This window comes from Pan troglodytes, chromosome 6, assembly GCF_028858775.2.
Source record: "Pan troglodytes isolate AG18354 chromosome 6, NHGRI_mPanTro3-v2.0_pri, whole genome shotgun sequence".
Lineage (NCBI taxonomy): Eukaryota > Metazoa > Chordata > Mammalia > Primates > Hominidae > Pan > Pan troglodytes.
Genome location: NC_072404.2, coordinates 120223548 through 120246731, shown reverse-complemented (window position 1 = coordinate 120246731; position 23184 = coordinate 120223548). Strand labels below are relative to the sequence as shown.

Here is a 23184-nt window from a genome sequence, read left to right as displayed (position 1 = left end):
TGTTACTTATCAGGCTCTGCTTACTTCCCAGGTTGTGGTGAGGGCCAAGGAGACGTGTGGATAAAGCTCCTTGGAAAGCTGGCCCCAGGGTTCAGCAGGTCCAGGTCTAGCTTTGTGCTTTGCAGGGGTGAGGGGTAGCTGGATCTGGTACCCAGTCAGGGGTTTGGGCACCTGCGGGACCAGCGGCTTATACACAGGTTGGCCCAGATCTACCCTTCTTCAAAGCAGAAGGAAGCATTAAGACTTCCTTTGCCTTGAGGATGTGCTGCTTGAGGTCAGCGAAAGCTGAATTCAAATGCAGCTCTATCAGAGCATCCCTGGGCTAGCACTTATCATCTCAGAACCTCATTTTCATATCTGAAAAATACAAAGGAGATAACACTGCCTACCCAGAAGGCAAGTAGAAAATTAGAGTAATGTTTTAAAGTGCCTGGTGCCTGGAGGTGGCAATATGTAGTAGCTCCTAAGATTAGTTCTTTTCAAGTCCACTCCTGAAGTTCATTTTCACCCCATTTCATCTGCATTACAATTCAGGGCATAGGGGATTCTAACTAGCCTTGGTCTGTAACTTCCAGCAAAAGGTGGGGGGCTGATTTTTCTGGGTGGCAGACTATGGCATTTTGGGGAAGTTGTATTTGAGGCTTAAACTCAAAGAAGGTGGCATTTGGAGGGTATTTTTTTTTTTAATCTCCAAGTCAGTTGATTTCCTTTTACCCCTTGATAGTTGCAAACAAATTGCTGGAAGATGGTGGAAGAGAGACTCGGCAGCATCGCTTGCCAGAGTGAGCTCTAACCTGCTGCCTCCAGGAATGAGAAGCTGCAGTGCTCTTATAGTAAACAGGCAGCCCAGCCCTACCATGAGCCAGCCTGTTCACCAAAGCCTGTGGATTCCTGCCATCAGCAGCGTGGACAGCAGCACTCATTCCAGGTCTTGTTGGAGAGAATAACCTCTGGATGTCTCTGCCAATCCAAAGCTTGCCTGACAGAAATGCTTTTTAGGGAAGATCTTCTAAAAGGGAAGGAATCTCTCCCCTCTTCCCCAGGTTCTCCAAGTGTGCGTTTGACCATGTTAGACCACCAGGAAGCTCGGTGCTTGACCATTAGTTTGTCCTAGAATGACTTTTACAGAGATGTACTTACATGCTATGCCCCAATTTCATGCAATATCCCTGAGAAAACATTTTTTTTATTACTTAGAAAACTGTTGTCAAGGACACTGACCATCCTGTCACTCAGTGTCTTACATAAAAAATGTTTCCTCCATAAGAAACATATTTTAGAGTTTATTTCTAGGAACATCTACCTTTTTTTCATGCTTTTTAAAACTTTATTTCAACATAACTATGCTTACAGAAATACACTCATATTGGTTAATAGAATGCAATTTAAATTTAACTTATCCTACACAATTTGGACCAAAAACTTGGTACATGGTTTAAGATTTAAAAAAGGATTTGCAATCTGGTCTATTTTTATCTATTACAAATGTATAAAAGATCTTCCATCAAGTGCTGCTAAAGAAGGCAACAAGAACCTTGAGAAATTTACCTTTCGTTTGCCTCAGAAAAATAACACGTATTGCACTGCATAAATTTATAAAATTCGTACAATCAAACATTGTTGTAATGTTTCAATGCCAGGTTAGAAAGTTCAATAACTAATGGATATGGAAGGGACTGGGAGGGAACCTATGTACACATGTAAAACTGTAAAAGCTATCTGATTTAGTTAATATTGCATGTAGATTGTAAATCTACACAAACCAAAATTCAGATAATTTCTTCAATCTGAATTAACACTATCTGTTCACTTCATCTGCTTGTATCCTTTGATATATATATGTACACACACACATATATATATACACATATATATACACATATATATACATATAGATATATCTCCTCTATTATCAATAATATATAGGGAAATACATATGCATATATACTATACATACACACAAATGCTTTATTATAAGTGGAATGAAATCCTTTCTTGATGCCTGATGGAAATACCTGGAGGATGATAATGCTTAAGATCCACTTACTCAAAGGGTTCATCTTCAAATAACCTTTTTCAGCATCTGTATCTCTGGGATATCTCACAAATTTAAGGAATCTGGGTTATAGCTTTGAACACTCTATAGTCTTTGAAAAGTCATTTAATCTCTCCAGCCTCCATATAATACCATGTGCCCCAATTACCTAAAAGAGTGCTATGGGGATCAAATAAAATAATGAATGCCCTTTGAATTTAGGGGTTTTAGTAGCTCAAACCTTTCCAATTTCCAGATCAGCATTGCTTGATGAGGAAAATGCAACTGGGAGGAGTGAGGAAGACTAAAATAGATTAAGCACTTTGCTAGATATTTTCTGATTGCCCCTCCTGATCTTTTCTCCAGCCTTCTCCACTAGGAGCTGATCTCTTTAGACTGTGTCCACTGGGCTCTTTTGCCCTCTGGCTTCCGCCAACAGGACACACAGGCAGGAGAATGAGGGATGGGAGGAGAGGGAGGTTGGGATTCTTTCTCTCCCCAGGGCCCAGGTTGGGTGGCTGCAATTTTTTAGGGAAGGCCACCACTTCTGCCAGGAGGCCCCTCCTCTAGCCACAGGTACAGACAGCTTGAGCTACACTTCTCTCCAGCATTAGATAACAGCTCTCTCTGTTGCTAACCCGGGAGGCCCTGTCATCCTCCAAGGTTCTCCCAAGTCCTCTCCGTAGCTGTGGAAATAGCTGCTTCTCCCAACTATCCTAAATTACCCTGTTTGAAGGTGCCATCTGTCTCCTGCTGGTATCTGACGGATGCAGGCACAATCCTCACAAAAACTCCCTGAGGTAAACATTATTGCTCATTTTATATATGAGAAAAAATAGTTAAATGTACTTCCCAAGGTCATATACACTGTAAGCCAAAGAGCTAAGCCTCAAACCCAGACCTGCCTTGTGCCCTTTATCTCTGTCTTATGTCCTCTTAGGGGGGCAAAATGTTTTTGAAACTGTCTTTAATCACTCCCTTTCTTCTCCTTTTCCCCACACTAACACACAATCTAATACAACTAATATAGATGAAAAATATCTGGCTTAAATAATATTGAAAGAAACCTTTATCAACAACAAAATGGAGAATTCACCGGCTATCTCTTATTATCTTATGTTTTACTTTTTTAAAAAGCTATAAATAGCACCTAATTGCATGTGACAGTGGAAAGCACAAGATTGTCGGAGAAAAGTCTGAGATGGCATTGCCTCTGGTAGTTGTATTGATAAAAACATATTCCAGAAAAAATTTAAAATAAAAAAGATTAAATTCTCCTGTCTACTTGGGGCTGGATTCTTAGCACACTCTATGTGTCCCTGTCTACTCTGGAGACAGAAGGAGATATAAGCTTAAATATTTTATTTAATTTTTCTAGTTCTTGGCAAGAGAAAGATGTCAGAAGAGAGACAGGCATTCACTGGTAGAGTCTGAAATTTCTTCTACAAACACTTTACATTCTAGGAGATGAAATACACGTAAATACTTTTAAACTGTTACATATAGCTGCCTTTTAAGATACTTAGAATAGGCTGTTACTGCTCCCTCTTAAAGTGTCTGGTTGAAAAACCCTGATGCTTTTGTGAAGAGACTGCAAGATGGGGGTGGTATGAAAGGAATGGGTGTAGATCCTTAAGGGGCATCCCCAGGGCAGCCCTTGGAGGACTATCCTGGGAAACCTAGAGGTCTTTAGCTCTTTGCACATACAGTGAACCCCCAGGATGTTATGAGCTCCCTTTATTAGCGGTAAAATGCTTGATCAGCCTTTGATAAACAGAGACTCAGCAAATCTTTAGTTGGTGCTCAGATTTAGAACAAATATATTGCTGGAAGTAACTACACCATGCAAAGTTCATTATTCAGCAGTGGATTATTTCATAATCAACCCTGCCTGCATTGGGCAGGGAGAGCCGAGCAAGTTTGCACAACAGGCCTGAGAGAAAAAGCCATTTGAGGTATGCGTGTGTGTGTGTGGGTGAGTGTATGTGTGTGTGTATTTGGGGGGTGGTGGTAGAAGGATTAGAAGTGAAATTAAGTCCCAGTTCAACACTGAGTGGGGTTATGGGTTGTACTTTATTTCTTAAGCCAAGTGGTGAGTAAGCAGGTGTTTATCACATCATAGTTTATGCTTTAGAAAAAATGTTACTTTTAGAGTAGTTTTAGGTTTGCAGCAAAATTGAGGAGAAGGTACAGAGTTCCCTTACACAACTTGTCCCCAGGTATGCACTGTTTTCTGCACTATCAACATCTCCTACCAGTGGTACATTTGTTACAATTGATAAACCTACATTGACACATCATTATCACCCAGAGTTTATAGTCTACATTAGAGTACAGTTTTAGTATTATACATTCTATGGATTTGTACAAATTGACAGATGTGTATCCACTATTATAGTATCCTAAGTAGTTTCATTGTTCTAAAAATCCTCTGTAGTCTCCCTATTCATACCTCTACTTATACCTTATTTATTTATTTATTTTGAGATGGGGTCTTGCTCTGTCACCCAGGCTGGAGTGTGGTGGTATGATCTCAGCTCACCAAAACCTCCGCCTCCCAGGTTCAAGTGATTCTCCTACCTCAGCCTCCCGAGTGGTTGGGACTACAGGCATGTGCCACCATGCCCTGCTAATTTTTGTGTTTTTGGTAGAGATGGGGTTTCACTATGTTGGCCAGGTTGGTCTTGAACTCCTGACCTCAAGTGATCCGCCTGCCTCAGCCTCCCAAAGTTCTGGGATTACAGGCATGAGCCACCATGCCTGGCCTACTTAATACTTTTTTGAATGCAGAAAATATTCATAATACTTTTTTTCAAAAGGAGTGACTATGTAGGGTGGTAATAGAAATGTGAATAACAGATTTTGTTTTTTTGTTTTTTTTTGAGACAGTGTCTTACTCTGTCGCCCAGGCTGGAGTGCAGTGGTATGATCTTGGTTCACTACAACCTCCACTTCCTGGGTTCAAGTGATTCTCCTGCCTCAGCCTCCTGAGTAGCTGGGATTACAGGCACCTGCCAACACGCCTGGCTCATTTTTGTATTTTTTTTAGTAGAGACTGGGTTTTGCCATGTTGGCCAGGCTGGTCTCGAACTCCTGACCTCAGGTGATCCACCTGCCTTGGCCTCCCAAAGTGCTAGGATTACAGGTGTGAGCCACTGTGCCCTGTCAACAGATTTTTTTTTTTTTTAAATAAAATTTTAGGAGTGAAAAGGTGAGAGAACAAGTAAGAGCTCTAGGTATGGCATATGCAGGTAGTGGTCCTGCACTGTTATAGGATAAACACATTTATAGGATGATGGGAAGATGCAACTTGGGAGAAAGTACTCCAATGTGGAGAAAAAGAAAGTAATTGACAGACTCCAACCTCTGGAGGGACCCAAGGGGAGGGGATTAAGAACTCAGGAGGAATAGTAGGCTCTGGGACAGAAAAATGACAGATACAGAGATGAGAATATAAAAGGTTGAAAATAAAGAAAAGATTTGAGGTGAGAGAAGGAATTTGGAGAAGCTGTCATTGATGAGTTTTATCCCAGCAGGGGCTGTTGGGGTTCAGTGAGGGTGGAGGTGTGCTGAGGGCTTGGGCAAAGAGGAGGAGGTTTGGAGCCACTTCTGGAAGGGATGTGGGAGGGGTCTGCAAGAAATGAAAGAGGTACCAAGTGGCAGGGAGTGGGCAGCAGAGGCTAGAGGTATGTATGTAGATACATCACCATGTTTGGGGTCTTTCTCCAGCTATGCTCAGCTGCCTAGAAATGGAAGTGGAGAAGGCAGATAGGGTATGGGTGTGGTCCTGGATGGAGAGTTTTCAAGGTGGGAGAAAGCAACCTGGGGTGATGACAATGTCTGAGCAGGACAGGGCAGGACTGTCTGTCTATTATTTACCTTCGAGAGGGGATCTCCCAAGGTAGATCTGCTCTTGAGCACCAAAGATTGAAAGGTGAGGAGGCCAGCACGTTGTAGGTTGCAGTAAGATCTGAGCCATAGCTTGTGGCTCCCACAGCTTGTAACTGAGACCCTAGGTTTATTTTGCCCCAGGAATCCTCCAACAGTCCTGAAACACCTGTAATGTTAAAGGGGCTGAGGAAAACTCTGTACACAGTTTTTATATTGATGGTGAGATACTCTGGTTTGCATTCAGCCTTCATAGCAGGAAGTAACCTGGGACACAGCTAGAATTTACCTACTTGACTTTAACTTGATTTTAACTGCCACAGAAGCTGCTGTGTAGTAATGATTGCAAACCATACACCCCGTTTCCTGTGGAATTTTCAGCTAGAAAACTCCCCGCTGCTCTTGTGCATAGTTTCAGTCTTTATTTATTAGGAATTACACTGAGGGTGCCAGTTTTGGGAGCTCAGTAAATTTTACCATCATCCAGAAAGGAGGAAAAAGACTAACATTAACACATCAAAACATGTTAAAAATTATAATTCTCCAGATTTCACGACAAAGAGGATTCAGTTTCAAATCTACTGCCCCCAGGAGTGGTTTTGGTTGAGTAAGAACAGTCAAATTGGCAGAGTTGTTCTGACATCACAATAATGCAACAAGGTTGGAAATTAATTTTCCTGGGAGCATTTTAGAAAGGCATGCCAATAGCCTCAAGGAAGTTGGGGGTTCTGAGTTCTAACTCTGAACTTTCTGTATAACTGGATCTCAGTAACTGGTAGCTTCTTGAGGCACACATTTATTCATCTTGTATCCCCAGAGCCTGGTATAAGGTCTGGCATACGTTGTATACTTCATGAATCCATAATATAGAATGAGTAAAATAGTATAGAATGAATCACTATTGGAGTAGAAATCAGTTGGATGTATGATATTATATTTGCATTTGGTGGCATCATTATGATATTATATTTGCATTTGGTAGCATCATTTCCTGGCCCTGCCTTATTATGGAAAGGAAAACTGCCGTGGTAGTGGTGAATAAAAAGCCTTCGTTCCAGAGGCAGATTGCTGGCAGTGCGTCCTTGCCGCATCGCCTACTAGTCAAATAGGCTCACTGAGCTCTATGGTGTCCTCATGTGTACAATGAATGTCTATGAAATGGGAACAATCTGCCTGTACCTACTTCATAAGTTATCACGCGGGTGAAATGAGATAATATAGGCAAAGACCCTGGCATACAGCACAATCACAAAAATGCAAGGAAATTGGGATTCTGTTAGCTGTTATTATTATCTTTTTTGCTAAGCCTCTCAAAGATTCACTTTTCATCCTATTCTTGCAGACTGAGATTTTTCTGATGTATACTGAACATGCAGGGTATCAATGCTCATAGAGAAGCTCTGAAGATCAGTTAATGTACAGAACCTAGCACAGTATCCAGGTCATAATACACCTTACTATAATACACAGTACCCAGGTCACAATACATGCTTACCGAAAAGGGGAATGTTGAAAGAAATTTGCTTTCAATTTCTGGCAATTAAAAAACATACGATTTCATTATACTAAGCAAGTGATTTAAAGATTCTCACATGTACAATATAATTTTTGGATCCTTAGATTTAATAATACACTGAAATTAGTGAAAGTGTGTAGAGGTTGGTGGTTCTCAAATTGCACCACATAAGAGCCTCCTGGTTAACTAAAATATTCTAGAGTTGGCCGGGCTCAGTGGCTCATGCCTGTAATCCCAGCACTTTGGGAGGCTGAGGCAGGTGGATCACGAGGTCAGGAGTTTGAGACCAGCCTGGCCAACATGGTGAAACGCTGTTTCTACTAAAAATACAAAAATTAGCTGGGTGTGGTGGCGGGTGCCTGTAATCCCGGCTACTCGGGAGGCTGAGGCAGGAGAATTGCTTGAATCCGGAGGCAGAGGTTGTGGTGAGCCAAGATGGCGCCACTGCTCTCCAGCCTGTGTGACAGCAAGACTCTGTCTCAAAAAAAAAAAAAAAAAAAAAAAAAAAAAATTTCCTGGGTCAGAATCAGGAGATCTGGGCAGAGTGCAGGCATTGGCATTCTAAACCAATCCCCCAGATGGTTCTGATGTTATACTTTAAGGCAGCCGACAGGCCTCCTTTGAGAAACTCCCGGGGTTACTGAAGAATGTGACAGATGCTCATCTAAATGCAGGAATCTCTTTATTCTTTTACTATTAGTTTTCCTTCTTTTTCTCACATGGGTAAAAGAATAACAGGACTGAAATTATCTTCAATCATAGATGGGGTTGGGAGATTCTGGGTCAGGCAAGTTTTGGTGTTGTGCAAGCATGGACACGCTTAAAGGATTTGCTATAAAGATCTGGAGTTAATTTGGCTCATGCCTGTAATCCCAGCACATTGGCAGGCCAAGGCAGGCAGATCACTTGAGGTCAGGAGTTGGAGACCAGCCTGGGCAACAAGGTAAAACCCAGTCTCTACTTTAACTGGTGTGGTGGCGTGCACCTGTAATCCCAGCTACTCGTGAAGCTGAGGCAAGAGAATCACTTGAATCCAGGAGGTGGAGGTTGCAGTGAGCTGAGATTGTGCCACTGCACTCCAGACTGGGTGACAGAGCGAGGCTCCGACTAAAAAAAAAAAAGAAAGAAAAATCTGGAGTTATTTGGATATCCATATGTCTGAAAAACATCCAGAAGGGCATTCTTTTGGATTGTTAAGCTAGGAGCATATCTGTTTCTCTAGTCTGACATTTCAGGAGGATTGTATTTTCTCCTCTGGATGAAAGGAAGAAATATTTGGCAACACCATTATACATAATTCAAAATCCAAGAGAGCTTAATGTGAAACATAAGAATGTGACTTGCAGTCACACTCCAAGTCCAAAAAGAATGCATCTTGATCAGCATTAAAAGTATATCACTGGAAAATAAATGGTAGGTAGGCCCATCAGTCTGCAGGGGTGATGTCCTGTGTATTTTGATAATGGATTTCTCTAAGGATTTAAGCTCCCCCAGTCTGGGCTCCACATTTAACCTCCAGGTGAGGTCATCGGTCTGTTCCATCATGACACGGTGTCTCATGGTATCGCTCTCCCCTCCTCACTAATCTGTTGTCATAAATGTCTTGAAACGGTCTTAAGATTCAATTATTAATTAGAACCAATTTAACAGGCTGCTGATGCCAGGAATGAAGTTTTTTCAATTTGCAAACCTGGGATAAGCTGATCAAGGAGAATGGTACAATTTCACAGGAAATACATTAAGCTTCCCACGCCAGACTAAAGAGCTTACTGAGGTTCACAAAAGTGCAGAGAAAGGTGTGTTTGGGTGGATACATTAATAGTCAATGGAGAGTAATTATGAGAAATTATACACCATTGCAGGCCTCACTTTATATATAGTTTTTTTTTTTTGACCTGGGGGGAAGGGCCAAGGTGCTGTACTCTCTCTTTAAAAAATATCATTTAAAATGTAGCCCTGCACATTTTACTTAGACAAATGGTGCTACAGAAGTGATATTTTCTTAATTTTGCTTTATTCCCTTTTTTTCATACTGAAGCTATGAGAAATTACAAGCTTATTAATTGTCATTTGAGGCGCTAGACTTCAGACCGGAAGGTGATAAATGACCTAAATCATTTGTAATATGCTGGAAGTATGGACAATCTGTGTTGAATATAAGAAGATACATTGTTGAAGAGAGTCTCTCATAATTAATGAATAGATCTCACATTGCCCTGTGCATATAGGAAGTTACCAGCTAGAGTATGCCATCCTGAAATACATTTCTTCAGTATAAGGATAATTTTGAGCTGATTATTTTGAGAAACTGCAGACACAAGAGAAGCTCTGATGACAGGGTAGGAGTTCCCTTTTGTAAGGGAAATTCACATCCAGAAAGGAAATCTCCATTCATGAGGGTGAACTTCTGTATTGAGTAAAGAAGGATGACTCTAAGTCAGACTTATCAATGAAGAAGGCACTCAAATATGGATAACAAACCTTCCACTTGTTTACCATGCTTTTCCTGGTCACCTCCCTCTAACTGGCCCTTGCAATACCCTCCTTTCTTTGTTTCAGCTGAAGATGGTATTTAAGCCTGAACTTAAAGCCACCTCTTTGAAATTTGCTCATGTCTCTGGGTATCTCCTATGTATACGTGAAGTTATGTTCTTAAACTTCTGTTTGTTTTTATCTTGTTAACCTGTCTTTTATTACAGGGGTTCATCCCAGCTAAGAACTCAAAAGGGTAAAAGGAGAATTGTTTTTTCTCCCCTGTGATGCTTGTCTAAATGCAAGCACCTCTTTGCTTTTTACTTTTAAGTTTCTTCCTTTTTTCCTCTGGTAGGTAAACAGATAATAAGATTGAAATTACCTACAGTCAGAGATTGGGAACTGTTTTCCCCCTACAGGATTAGAATTTCACCTCTAACACTGTATAGAGGCAAAGATGATTATCTCCAAGTCAAGGTGGAACTAGGCTGCAGATAGGACCAGCTACATAATTTGCAGATCCAGTGTTAAATGAAAATTGTTCAAAAAGCAGGAAAAAGTGCCACTAAAGGTACTAAAATACAAACATTTTCCCTTTTTCCTGTGGTCCCTCTCATCTTGTTGTGGGATTTTGAAAATATACTTTTAAATGTCATTCTAAGTAAATAAAAATATATCAAATTAGCACTAATTTACCATTCATTTTTATTTCATGCAATGCCAGTTTAAATGCAAATGTCAGAGCATTTAACTCATCTGTACAATCACTGAAGTCACGCAGTCTGCATTTTTGTCCCTGGAAGGTGCTGTGTGCTGGCCAGAAAAGGCAAACACAGACGTATTCCAGAAGGTTGGAAGGAGGGAGAGAAAGATCCCCCAGGCACAGAGTAGGCTCAAGTGAACTGGCTGAAAGCACTCCCTCTGGCGTGGGGGTACTTAGGATCCTCACAGCCTGTCACTCAGGCCCGATGGCTTTTCAGATTCTCTCTCCCACCAGCTGCTGGCCCAACTCATTGTCCCCTGACTTGAGGAACCTCCCCTTCTCACTGGTGGTATTCCCAACCCAGGGCAGACAAATGACCCCAAGGGTATTGTAACATCTCTACTAGGTAACTGGATCGAGGTGGGCAATAGGCTTGCTCCTCGTTGAGCTCTGGACTCTGTCCACTGTCCACCAGACACACGGCAGCACTGCCAGTCCTGGGCAGAGAGACACTGCTGTGCCCTGCCCCGAGATGCTTCAGGATAGGTACGTTCAACTATGATCCTCCCCTCTGTGCCCAAACTCCTGCCTCGGGCAGACGGTGGCAGTGGTTACCGGGCAGGCACAGGGAAAGCAGGCTGGGCAGGGCTCAGGGTTTCAGGGTTCAAGAGAGTGGGCTGAGAACCCATCTGCCGGAAGGTGGGGGTGGGACTGGGAAGAGGGTGGAGGGAGGAGGAGGCAGCAGGAAGCTGGCCCCATGAACAGTCTCCATGCCCCCATCCCCCATGCTCCAGTAGCTCACTGTCCCATCAGAGTTCACTTACAAAACACATTCAAAGATACGACTATTAACAATGTCAAGACGGGGGCTGCAGAGCATTAAACCAAAAGCATGGGAGCCCTTGTGAGCTTGGGTCCCTGTGGGACTGCACTGGTCATGTGGCCCTTGTGTAGGAGCAAAGAACATGGAGCTGGCCCTGGGGACAGGAGCAAAGGACAGGTAAGTGAGATAAAAGTCAGAGCTTTCTGCCAGCATGGCCAGCCTGGCCTATTCCCAACTCCCAAACAGGATTCTTCCTAACCAGGACAGCTCTGTGAAGACTGGCTTTGCTCTCTGGACAAATGCCTTCTCTTCTCTTTACTACTGCCCTACTTTCAGCATGGCCCTCCTCCTCCACCTCCCTTCCCTGCCTAGTGTCCTGATCCCCAGGGCTGGGGGCAGCAGGCTGCACATTTTTGGACACCGAGTAAGTTTAAAATTCCAATCATTTGTGGCTTCTCTTTGGATTTTCCTTTGCTGCTCTGCCCTTTCTTGTTTCCCTTCTCTCTCTGTGTCTGAGAGAGGGGAGATCTGCCTTTTAATTATGTCTTACAGTTAATTAAGGTGGCATTCCCTGACTGGTAGGATGCACATGGCTTCAGCAGTTAATGCTGGTGAGGCTCTTTGAGCTCTTCGGGGTGTGTGTGAGGGTTAGGGGGTATCTGCTTTCCAGGATGTGGGCAGCCTAAGAAAAATGAGAGGGAGAGGGAAAAAAGTTGGTGGAAGTAACAGAAGCATGGAAAAGGTGGGAAAAGGAATGTGGGTAAATGGATAAGGAAAGGAGACAGAAGGGAGGAGGAAGGAATGATGGAAGGACCCAGCTTTTCCCCTGCTCCGCCCACGTGGTTTGAAAATAGAGGCTTGAGCCTGAGAAAGCCATGGCCCAAGCAAATAGTATCTTTGCAGTGCTGGTGCCTGGGCAATGTGGATCCTAGGTCATGGGTGACAAGGAGCTTCAGCGCCAAGTCTCTTACTTTGCTCTTGTCAAATTCTTGAAAATGTGACTCTGTATCCTTAGTTCTCTTGGGGTACAGCCAAAGAAATCGGTATCCCATGAAGGAATAGATAGGGGAGATAAGTGATACAGAAGAAGAAGAATCTCTTCTGGAGCTCCCAGTAGGCCTAGAGCTGTGTTGAGGAGAGTCGGGACTTTATATTCACAACAATCTTCACAAATATGAACTTAATTTTTCCAGGGTGACCAATGCGTTGGCTGTATAAGCCAAGTATACTCATAACCTCAGATTTTGAAAGCCATTTTTTTCCCTAGCAGTTTCATAATCAGCTATCCTCTTGAGTCCTATTGGGAAAGCATCACTAAATCTCCAACTCTCCAAGAAGGAAGGGAAAACTTGCTCTCTGATGGACTCACAGCCTAGAGATACCTCATGGCTTCTTGGTTGAGCCCAGCCAACCAGCCCAGAGACTCAGACTCCCAAGATGTATCCCCATGCTCAGAAAACACCCAGCCACAGGCTTCCTGTTCTTTCTTTTCTCTCAGTAATTCATATTTCTTTCCAGAGAAATATTTCTTTTTTGAGTTATGATACAGATACTACTGAGATGTTCCTTACAAGGGGAGCAAAAACTAATGTGTCAAAGTAAACATTACAATCCCATCTGAAGACTTGGAACACTATGATATACTTGCTGAGATCTCTTTCATGACTGGCAAGACATGAGAACAATATTTATCTCTAAGAGAAGGTAAAATTACTAGCAAAGGTGGTGCTATTCCTTCTAGAGCAGAATCTGTCAAAGTGGTGGCCTGTGGGTCTCCCACATCAGAAGTACCTGGGATGATGGTCAAAAAGCAGATTTATGCACGCCACTGCAGAACTTCTAAATCTCTGTGGGTGAGGGGTCAGAACCTACATTTTAAATACTGAGAATTTTACTCTTCTATCTATAGTCATTTGAGAATCAGTGTTTGGAGCAGTGGCTCTCAAACCTTGGGGTGAGGTGGGTCTCAGAATCACCCAGAGGGCTTATGGAATACAGATTCCTGGGGCTCACCTCCACAGTTTCTGATTTAGCAGGTCGGGGTTTGAAAACTTGCGTTTCTAATAAGTTTCTGGGCAATGCTGCTGGTCTGGAGACTACATTTTGAGAACCACTAGTTTGGAACAATTAAAACAATTTAGTTTCATGTCAGTCAGGTGTAACCTACTTCCTGTCCTGGGGAAGCCCTCTGCATCAGGGTGTTGGAGGTAGTGGTGGTGCTGGGCTTGTTTTCTGTCTGTCTAGGAGGTGGATGTCTGGGGAAGCAGTTGTTGGGGCTCAGAAAACAACACCCAAAATGAAGCCCTCAGAAGCAGGCTCAGAAGCAAAAGATCTTCTCTGACCTTCTCTTGCTCTCCTGTCTCCCAGTCCCATTCTCCCCCAAGGCTAGCCATAGAAACGATAACGGCAAAAACCGCAATTACTTTTATTTATTTATTTTTTTTGTGATGGAGTTTCACTCTTGTTGCCCAGGCTGGAGTGCAATGGTGCGATCTCGGCTCACCGCAACCTCTGCCTCCCTGGTTCAAGTGATTCTCCTGCCTCAGCCTCCTGAGTAGCTGGGATTACAGGCATGTGCCACCACGCCTGGCTAATTTTGTATTTTTAGTAGAGACGGGGCTTCTCCATGTTGGTCAGGCTGGTCACGAACTCCCAACCTCAAGTGATCCACCCACCTTGGCCTCCCAAAGTGCTGGGATTACAGGCGTGAGCCACCGCGCCCGGCCTAAAAAACCACAATTACTTTTGCACGAACCTAATAGAATTCCTCTTCCCCAAGGCTGGTCACAGAAACCAGAACCCTCTTTTTCCAAAGCCAGCCATAACATCTAAATATATTACTCTAACTTTCCCTCTGCTCTATCTGTATAAAAACTGGCCATAAAGGAATTTTCTGATCCACCTTGTTTGACTATGGGCCATAAGGCCCCCATTCCAGGGAGAGTCCTGCCCCACATCCAGAAGGAAGGAATGCTGGCTCAGAGAGGCCAAGAAGAATCTAGAGAGGCCCTGCTGGGTTTCCCCACTCAGTCTATTAGCAATAGATCCTAACCTTTTTGTCCAATCACATTTCTATATGGCTGTCCCTACTTTGTTGAACCTCTGCATAAAAATGGGCAATTTCCCCTGAATCTTTGGATCTTCATTCTGAAGGCTCCCAGGTATACATGTTAAATAAATTTATATGCCTTTTCTCTTATTAATCAATCTGCCGCATGTCACTGACTTTTCAGTGAACCTTGAGTGGGCCAAGGGCCTTGGCCCCCACACAGTGCAGGGCCACCCAGCCCCCAGGAGCCAGGCTGGTCTGTGCAGGGCCCTGAGGGAGCAAATTAATGTGTGTCTCTGTCAGATGGCTAGGCTCTGTTGGCTGGTTCTTCAGACTCTCGGGAGCTCAGTTAGTTTTGGGGTTTCCTCTATGGCAAGACATGAAGGCCTGGCCAAATCTAGAGCTTCTAGTAGTTCTCAGAACTAAGCTGGAGTAACTAGAAGCAGAAAAGAAGGCAGAGTTGGCTGGGCACAGTGGCTCACACCTGTAATCCCAGAACTTCGGGAGGCCGAAGTGGGTGGATGGCTTGAGCCCAGGAGTTCAAGACCAGCCTGGGCAACACAGTGAAACCCCAACTCTACTAAAAATACAAAAATTAGCCGGGTGTGGTAGCACATGCCTGTAGTCCCAGCTACTTGGGTGGGAGGCTGAGGTGGGAGGATTGCTTGAATCCAGAGGTGGAAGTTGCAGTGAGTTGAGATCACGCCACTGCACTCCAGCCTGGCAATCTGACAAACCGGGTGACAGAGTGAGATTTTGTCTACAACTACAACAACAACAACAACAACAAAACAAAAAAAGGCAGAGTTATCATTACTATGGCTAACTGGGAAGCCAGCTTGGCATATTCGCATGCTGACATGCCACCAGGCCTCCAGGCTGATATTTTAGGATCTCAGGCCATAGATGTGCCCCTTCTTCTGAAATATTTAGAAAGTATTTCAGGCTGAGGCTTGCACAGACAGTGGGGTGCTTTGCTGTGGCTCAGGGGCAGCCCATGGGACTCCTTTCCTCCTTCCTTCCCTTTCTCCTTTTCCCTTCCTCTCCCTCCCTCCCTTTCCTCAGACACCTGCAGTTTCCAATTTGGTCACTAGAGGGCTCAGCAGGACAATCATTATCCTAGCAAGGGGCAAAGAAGGACCTGCAAGAAGCCTGAAACCCACCCCCAACTCCAAGCTGGCTGTTTTTTGGGGGCTCTCCAGCAAAAGGAGAACTAAGGCAAAGAGCTCGTGACTCTTGCCTGCCTGCCCATCATCATCAGCGGGAAGACCAGCTAGTCTTGTGTGGCTGCCCAAGAATGCCATTTTCCTCTTCAAACAGTGCTACCGTTGTCACAGGAGAAGGAATGGTAACACCAGGGCAGTGATAGTTGCCAAGAAGGGCCTATAGTCCCCTTCCATTATCTCCAACAGCTGCTTCCCTCAAATGACATGGTGGATTGTCATCTTTCAATCTCATGTGAAGTGCCATGCAGAGGCGGCATCAAGAGTCCTCTTGTACAACCCTTCCAGCCAGATGAGCTGCCTCTCATTCCCTTCTCTGCCAAAATTCTGGAGCTGGAATTCTATCCTGGTAATACTTTCTGAGGCCATAGCTCTTTGTGGTGCTATTTGTCCAGCGCATTAGAACATAAGAAGTACACAAGAAATGATCCACCTCTGTGATTTTCCCTATTCTACCATATCCTGTCCTGCTCCTCCCACCAGATTTCGAATCAGTGTCAGATTCAGGGAAGGCTGCTGCAGACTAGATGTGTTATTTTGGAAAAAGTTGTGTATTCGGCTAAACTTGATATATGAAAACCCAAATGGACCAAAATGTTAAATCAAGTGATGATTTTTTGCTCTCTCAAAAAGATTCATCATAGCCGGTCACAGTGGCTCACGCCTGTAATCCCAGCACTTTGGGAGGCCAAGGCAGGCGGATCACTTGAGGTCAGGAGTTCGATACCAGCCTGGCCAACATGACGAAATCTCATCTCTATTAAAAATACAAAACATTAGCTGGGCGTGGTTGCATGTAGCTGTAGTCCCAGTTACTCAGGAGGCTGAGGCAGGAGAATCGCTCAAACCTGGGAGTCGGAGGTTGCAGTGAGCTGAGATCGTGCCACTGCACTCCAGTCTGGGCAACAGAGCAAGACTCCGTCTCCAAGAAAAAAAAATTCACCATAAAAATGCCATTTACTTACCATGGAAAGAGAAAGCTCTGTTAAAAAAACGACATTGCATATTTGGTTAATAACTATAATTCCATAATTTTATGTAAAGGAAGAATGTATCTCAAAACTCTGCTGAAAGCTGGCATATGTGGGTTTCTATTCTTGCCTTATTGACTTTTGAATTATTCTCTGACTGCCTCAGAGACTTCCCTGGCCTTGTTAACTTGGTCAGCAATACACTGAAAAGGAGAGAATGTAACCTTGTTCACCTGTTGGGTCTGCTCAAGTTCCAGAGCCCTGATCAGTGATATCTCAGGAAGAAGAGAAGTATATACCAGCTGGATAACCCCAAACTACTAAAATTGGCAGATTTGAGATGACCAAACCGGAGCTTGCCACATCTATCTGAGTTTGATAGGTCCGTGTAAAGGGCACAGGCTGTGTGCTCCTCATCTGCACTTTCTTCTTCCTGCCCTTGTTCTTCTTCAGTTAGTTACAGAAATTCACAAGGCCCTTGCTCCTGGAGGCTGTCCCCATTTGCAAAGCCTGACTATAACTTTTTTCATAATCCTACAGTGGAAAATGAATATTGCTGAGAGGAAACTGCATGAAAAACAGCCCGAGGTTACTCAGCAAACTTAGCATCATGTACTTTTGAAATCAGCTGCTTTCAAACTCATTTTACAGATGAGGAGCCCAAGAGAGGCATAGCAACTTTCTCAAGCTCATCCAGATACTTCATAGCAGAGCCAGGACAGGGACCTGGGGTCCTTTTCGGGATGTAGCCTCCTTCACTTTTAAAAGGCTCTCCTGGTAGTGTGCAAGAGATTCTCTTCCAGAGAGAAAGGAACTGGGACATAACACAAAAAGATGCTTTGATGGGAAGAGGAGGATAAAGTTTTAATCCAGGCTCTGCCACCATCTTGGGCAAGTTACTTTCTCTCTTGAAACCTTGGCCATTTTCTATGAATTAAGGGATCTGGAGTGAAGGCTCTATCTCTGAGGACTCATCAGCTCTAGAATTCTGTTTCTAAATGATGGGTTGGGTCTCAACACTGCAGGGGTGTGGGCAGTGCTCAGTCATATCTCATGAGAGCCCCTCTAATTTTACATTCTTGTCATCTCTTCCAACTAACTTGGGAAGTTTCCTGCAAACTCACATTCAACACACAACAGAAACTTCAGTGAAATTGAGAACAAGAGGCAGTTCCAACCCTGCAATCACAGTCAGGATCATATTTTAAATGTTCCAGGTACGCTGTTAGGGACAAATCCCTCCTTCCCAATTTATTCTGTAAATCGAGTTTATCACATATTGAAGTCACTCAGTTTGGTGATGGTTAGGTAATGGAAAATCAAGGAACACCAGAAGGAATTGTGTGTGTGCACATGTGTGTGTATGTGTGAACAGTACAATGAAGGGCCACTAGCGTCCATATCTGACTTGAAACCCATTATTCTTTTTCCTTCGTAGTCACAGTTTTGTTCCACATATATACGTGTTTCCATCGCATACATATGTGTACACAGGAACATAATACATGAGAAGATGGCCTCTTTTCTCCATGGCTCATTTTAGCCCTGTTACTTGGCACAATGGTGTTTACTTTCACTTAGAATTCACTCTATGGAGACGCCCACAGCCGTAATCCACCAAAGGGTGGTGGCCCCAGAGAACACTGCATAGCAAAGGACAAGGTTTGTACAGAGATGCCCACATGCGTGGTTGACACTCTAGTAGTAGTATGTTGCAGTGAGAGTGTGGACACATGCCTAGAATCCTAAAAGCTGATCATCCAAGTGCTCATTGTCAGAGAACAATAACCAAACACATCCCCCAGGACTCCCCAGCTCCTTCCCAGGGAGGTGCCAGGCTGACAGCTGAAAGTGCCAGGGATTGTGGGAGAGAGAAGTACAAATATAAAATCAGGAACAAAGAAGATTTATGGCTTGAAAGCGGCAGTTTCATGCGGCCCAAGTGCTAAGCGCTGAAAGCAGGAATCAGAAAACAGCGGAGAAAACATGCGGGAACAGAAGGCAGAAGCGCACAAAACAGAGCTGAACCCACAAAGCCATGCTCACACTTACATGGTGTGGTCTCACACTACCTTAGTTTGCCTTAAGCATTTCCATCATCTGAGAGTGTGGGAGGAAAAAACAGAACGGTTAAAGGTAAAATAAGTTAAGAGCTCACACTTCATTTTTTAAAGATTAAAACTAACAACGTCATTCCTGGCTATTCCATTGACGGTGGGCAGAGACATACTTGGTGATTCACAGTGAGGAAAATCACAGTCCTGAGAGCCAGACTGCCTGGTTCATACTTTAGTCCTGCTATTTGCTGGCTGTGGGACCTGGGCAAGCGTCTTATCTTCCCGTGTTGTGGTTTCCTAACGTAAAACGGGCCAATAGTAGCACTTACCTCATCATGTTTTGGTGAGGATGGAATGAATGACCACATGGGAAATACTTAGAGGCCGGGCGCGGTGGCTTACGCCTGTAATCCCAACACTTTGGGAGGCTAAGGCAGGCGGATCACTTGAGGTCAGGAGTTCGAGATTAGCCTGACCAACATGGCAAAACCCCATTTCTACTAAAAATACAAAATTTAGCTGGGTGTAGTGGTGGGCACCTGTAATCCCTGCTACATGGGAGTCTGAGGCAGGGAGAATTGCTTGAACCTGGAAGGCAAATGTTGCAATGAGCTGAGATTGTGCCACTGCACTCCAGCCTGGGTGACAGCAAAATTGCGTCTCAAAAAAGAAAGAAAAGAAATACTTAGAATATCTCTATTATTCTGCAAGCCCAAGGAAAGAATATTCCTAGTCAATACCAAGCATTATCTAAGAGTTAGACATCATTGTTGTTTTTATTACTTTTATCTTTGGTTTCCTCAGGCAATACCACCCAAAGGAGAGGAAAAAGAAGTGAAAGTCAAGGACTTAGAGAGAATTTTAGATGCTCAATAAGAAAAATAATCAAGGGAAAAAGACAAAAGTTAAAAACACATGGATTGAGCAATAGTTCCAAGTGTCGTTAAAATTCTTTGAGGACATCATTTCACATTCTGGATTATCCTAAAGCAATTCAGAGTAACTTTAAAAGAAAGATAAGTAAAAATCAATTGTACACACACAGATCAATTAGAACTCCAAAGCCTGGTTCACGCTGGACGCTTCAAGGCTATGTACACATCCTCAGGTATTGCCCTGCCATGCTGTTGTCTTGCATTTTCTCAATTGCCTCCATCTGGTGCCTCACAGAGAACTGCTGAAAGGTGCCAGTGCATGGATGGGGATTTGGGTGGTGGTGTAAATACCAACTGGTTGATCAAGTCATGCAGGCGGGTGAACTTCTCTCCCCCATTCTTTCCCAGAACCATTTCATTAGCTTTGCCCTCACTTGGCAGGATATTGTGGTCAAACAGGGAAGAATGGGACACTTAGTCTAAAAGGTACCTGCAAGCAAAATGCCCTGTGGATGACCTGGGCTTGAGTCTGCCTTTGCTGACCATGCTCTGAGTCCCTGGTTGGTCAGCACCAGGGCCCAGTTAGTTCCTCACTTTTCCTCAATTTGAATCCCACTCTTTCCACCTCCCAGTGGTGCATTTGCTCATGTAGATGGGCCTATTGAGACAGATCTTATTTAAAAACATTTAGCATTCCATGAAACTCAGATTAATGGCTTGTCCTCTCCTTCTGGACACCCAATTCCTTCCCTTCCAATACCTCCTATCTGACTGATAGCTTCCCATTTCCTGCTTCCCATCTGGCCCTCTTCTTACTTCTCCCTTTTGGTCACTTGTATTCATCACTGGCCCGAGATAGTTTTCAGAAGAGAAGGTACAGGCCTCTCCTCTAAGTTTCTTTCTGCTCCTTCTCACTTATTCAAAGGCTTGAAAGACTGTGTTGGCTCTTTTCAGGATGTGAGTATTTGGATGAAGTGACTCGATTGATTATATGAAGTTGGGTGTCAGAAACACCATTTCAAATGAGAAATGAAAAGCGACCTTGGAAGTTTTTAGCTGATGGAATACAGAGAGGAAGAATGTTGAGGAACACATCAAAGTCCATTGGGGAGCCTTGCCTAACTTTCCAGAAAGGGTGAGTCACAGGCTGCCTTGGCTCCCTGAAACACAGAGGGCAGCAATGTGCTCAGCTTCCATCGAGGTGCATTTTTCCACCACGGAGGTGGAAGTGTGCGTGTTTATCTGTGGTCCCACACTGACGTGCTCTGAGAAGACCTCTGCTTTGAGCAGGGTTTTAACCTAGATCATTTAAAAAATATTTAAATGCACTCCAGAGTTGACTTCCCCAGCTCAGTAGCTGCCAGCTGGGCTGCAGGCTCCCAGAGTCTGGGCCTGGGTTTTAATTTCTTGGGCAGCCTCTCACTATGTCAAGTACAGCATGCCCCACGCTGCAGGAAGGGGTTAGGGCTGCCAGGAATGGCAGCTTCATTTGTCTGGCAGGGAGGTTGGCTTTTTAAAGACATGGTCTTAGATCTTTCCAATCAGAGGTACTGTTTCAAGGACACAGATTATAGTGCTCATGCTCTGGAGCACAGAGAGACACCTTGATCTGTTCAACAACTTTTTGAAGGGATGCTATTTATGTCATCAGAATGTTGCTCAGGCAAAAGTGCAAACAGGCAAAAGAGCAGAAGATACTTAGAGAAGCAAAGACATTTTCAACCAGAAAAAGTAGGTATGTTGAATTGGTGTTTGCAGAAATTGAGACATTTAAATGGAATTATTAAGCAATTAATCAAATTATAACTAGGCTAGGAAATACAAGATGATTTCAAAGGAAATCATTTCAAATAAGTCATTATCTTGCTTTGGAATCATTATCTGGCATTATCAACTTGCATTTGGTTCCACAACAGATGAAGAAGGTCATTATTTTGACAGAAGAGACAGAGGCAGTTACGCTTTTTGTGTTGAGGAGACAAGCAATGCCACATCTCCTGGACTGTCAGTGAGCTCATCAGCCTGCAGGACCCCATCTGGAGGGCTGGAGTTCTCAATGCAGTGAAGACAGCCATGACATTATCATCCCATACACTGTGAGTTTTAGTCAAGTGTTCAATGGCAGTCTCTTCTAAGGTCTGTTCTGGGCTCCAGGGCCCAGTCCCCTCCCCAGGCAGGCCATGTAGATTCCTAGGTGTAAGCTGTCAGGCTAGGTTTTGGTGGGTAGCCCATGTAGGAAAAAGCCTCCCCCCACCCCCCCACCCCCGCAAAAGGTTCTACTGCTAGAGGAGGAGCTGATGTCTGAGTAACCTTGAGAGTATTTTGCTGTGCTATGCTTAACTCATCAAAATGACTGATTTTTTTTTTTTAAAGGATTTTGTGTGTGTGTGTGAGGAGGTTGATCAGAACAGACATGCTGGTTATGTTGGGAACAGTTTAGAAACTGATTTTAATCCTCTATAAAAGTGCTGTCTAGGACAGATGAAATATTCATGGTGGGGGAAGGTAGGGAGCATAGAGAGAGAGGAGGAGAGGAGGGGGAGGATGAGTTCAAGAAAGGGCAGGACAGGAAGTGGCTCCCACTGGATCTGCACCATGATAAATGAAGCCTCATCCGGCCTCTTTTATCTCTCCTTTTGCTTTCTCTGGTGTCAGGAGTGGAGAAACTATTTGCCCTGAGATCTCCTGAAACAATAGAGGGGCAATGAGGACCACATCAATAAAGCATCATTCTTTTGAGGGAGTATAACATGCCCTACTCTCTTTTTGAATTAGTAAGGGGAACATAGAACTCAAATAAATGGGTGCAAAAGTTATTTTAAAGATCCGTCCAGTTTTATATCATAGCTAGTAAAAAGAGGCAGTTGAGAGGAGAGAAGAGAGGTAGAGAGATAGCCAACAGGTAGTGAGATTCACAGACGGAGCAAAGAAGAGATTAAAAATGAAAGCTCTGCACACAGAAAGTCATACATGGGAAAGCAGACACATAATGGCTTAGGGACAGCCACACACAGGTACCCTAAAAGACACAGACACACACACACACACACACCACATAATGCATCGTAATACATATTGGCTTGAATCAGTATCATTGTTTGATCATCATTCAATTTTCCACAGACACAAACGAGGATGCAATGTCCTTATCCATGCCCCTAGGATGGAGAAAATAAGTCGAGGTGAAGATGGGCTTTATGCAGAACGTGGACTGCAGGCCACTGAGGAAGGTTCTGTCCTAGCTACATAGTCATGTCTCATGAAAAACCTCTTCTGGGTCTCCCTGACCCCTGAAAATGATCCCCGGGATCATAGGGGTGATATTCCAATTAAGGCAATGGGACGTACTTTTTGTGCATTTTTCTATAAGATCGGAGAGGATTTCTTAGAGAAAAGGAAGATCAATGCCCCTGCCAAAAGGCAGCCGAGGCTTGCTGGCACCATGCATGTGTGGGTGAAGCATACTTTCCTCTGTGCTATGAGCCAACGGACACGACTTTTACCATCATTGCTCCTACTGGAGAACTTTGTTCACAGGACTCACCAAATATCAAAATCACTCATCATGGCGG

General features: G+C 43.8%; 1 protein-coding gene across 2 annotated transcripts in view; it reads right to left on the bottom strand.

Annotated features, from left to right (window-relative positions):
* Positions 1 to 23184, bottom strand: part of LHFPL3 (LHFPL tetraspan subfamily member 3) — a 574056-nt gene that overhangs the window by 45765 nt on the left and 505107 nt on the right. The window contains exon 3 of one of the 2 annotated variants that reach the window (XM_527854.7): positions 18733 to 18780. The exons of the other annotated variant lie outside the window; for it this stretch is intronic. Within the exon in view, the coding sequence (XP_527854.2) occupies positions 18764 to 18780 (17 nt within the window). The 3' untranslated portion in view covers positions 18733 to 18763. The remainder of the gene's footprint in view (positions 1 to 18732; positions 18781 to 23184) is intronic. 2 annotated transcript variants of the gene reach the window in all.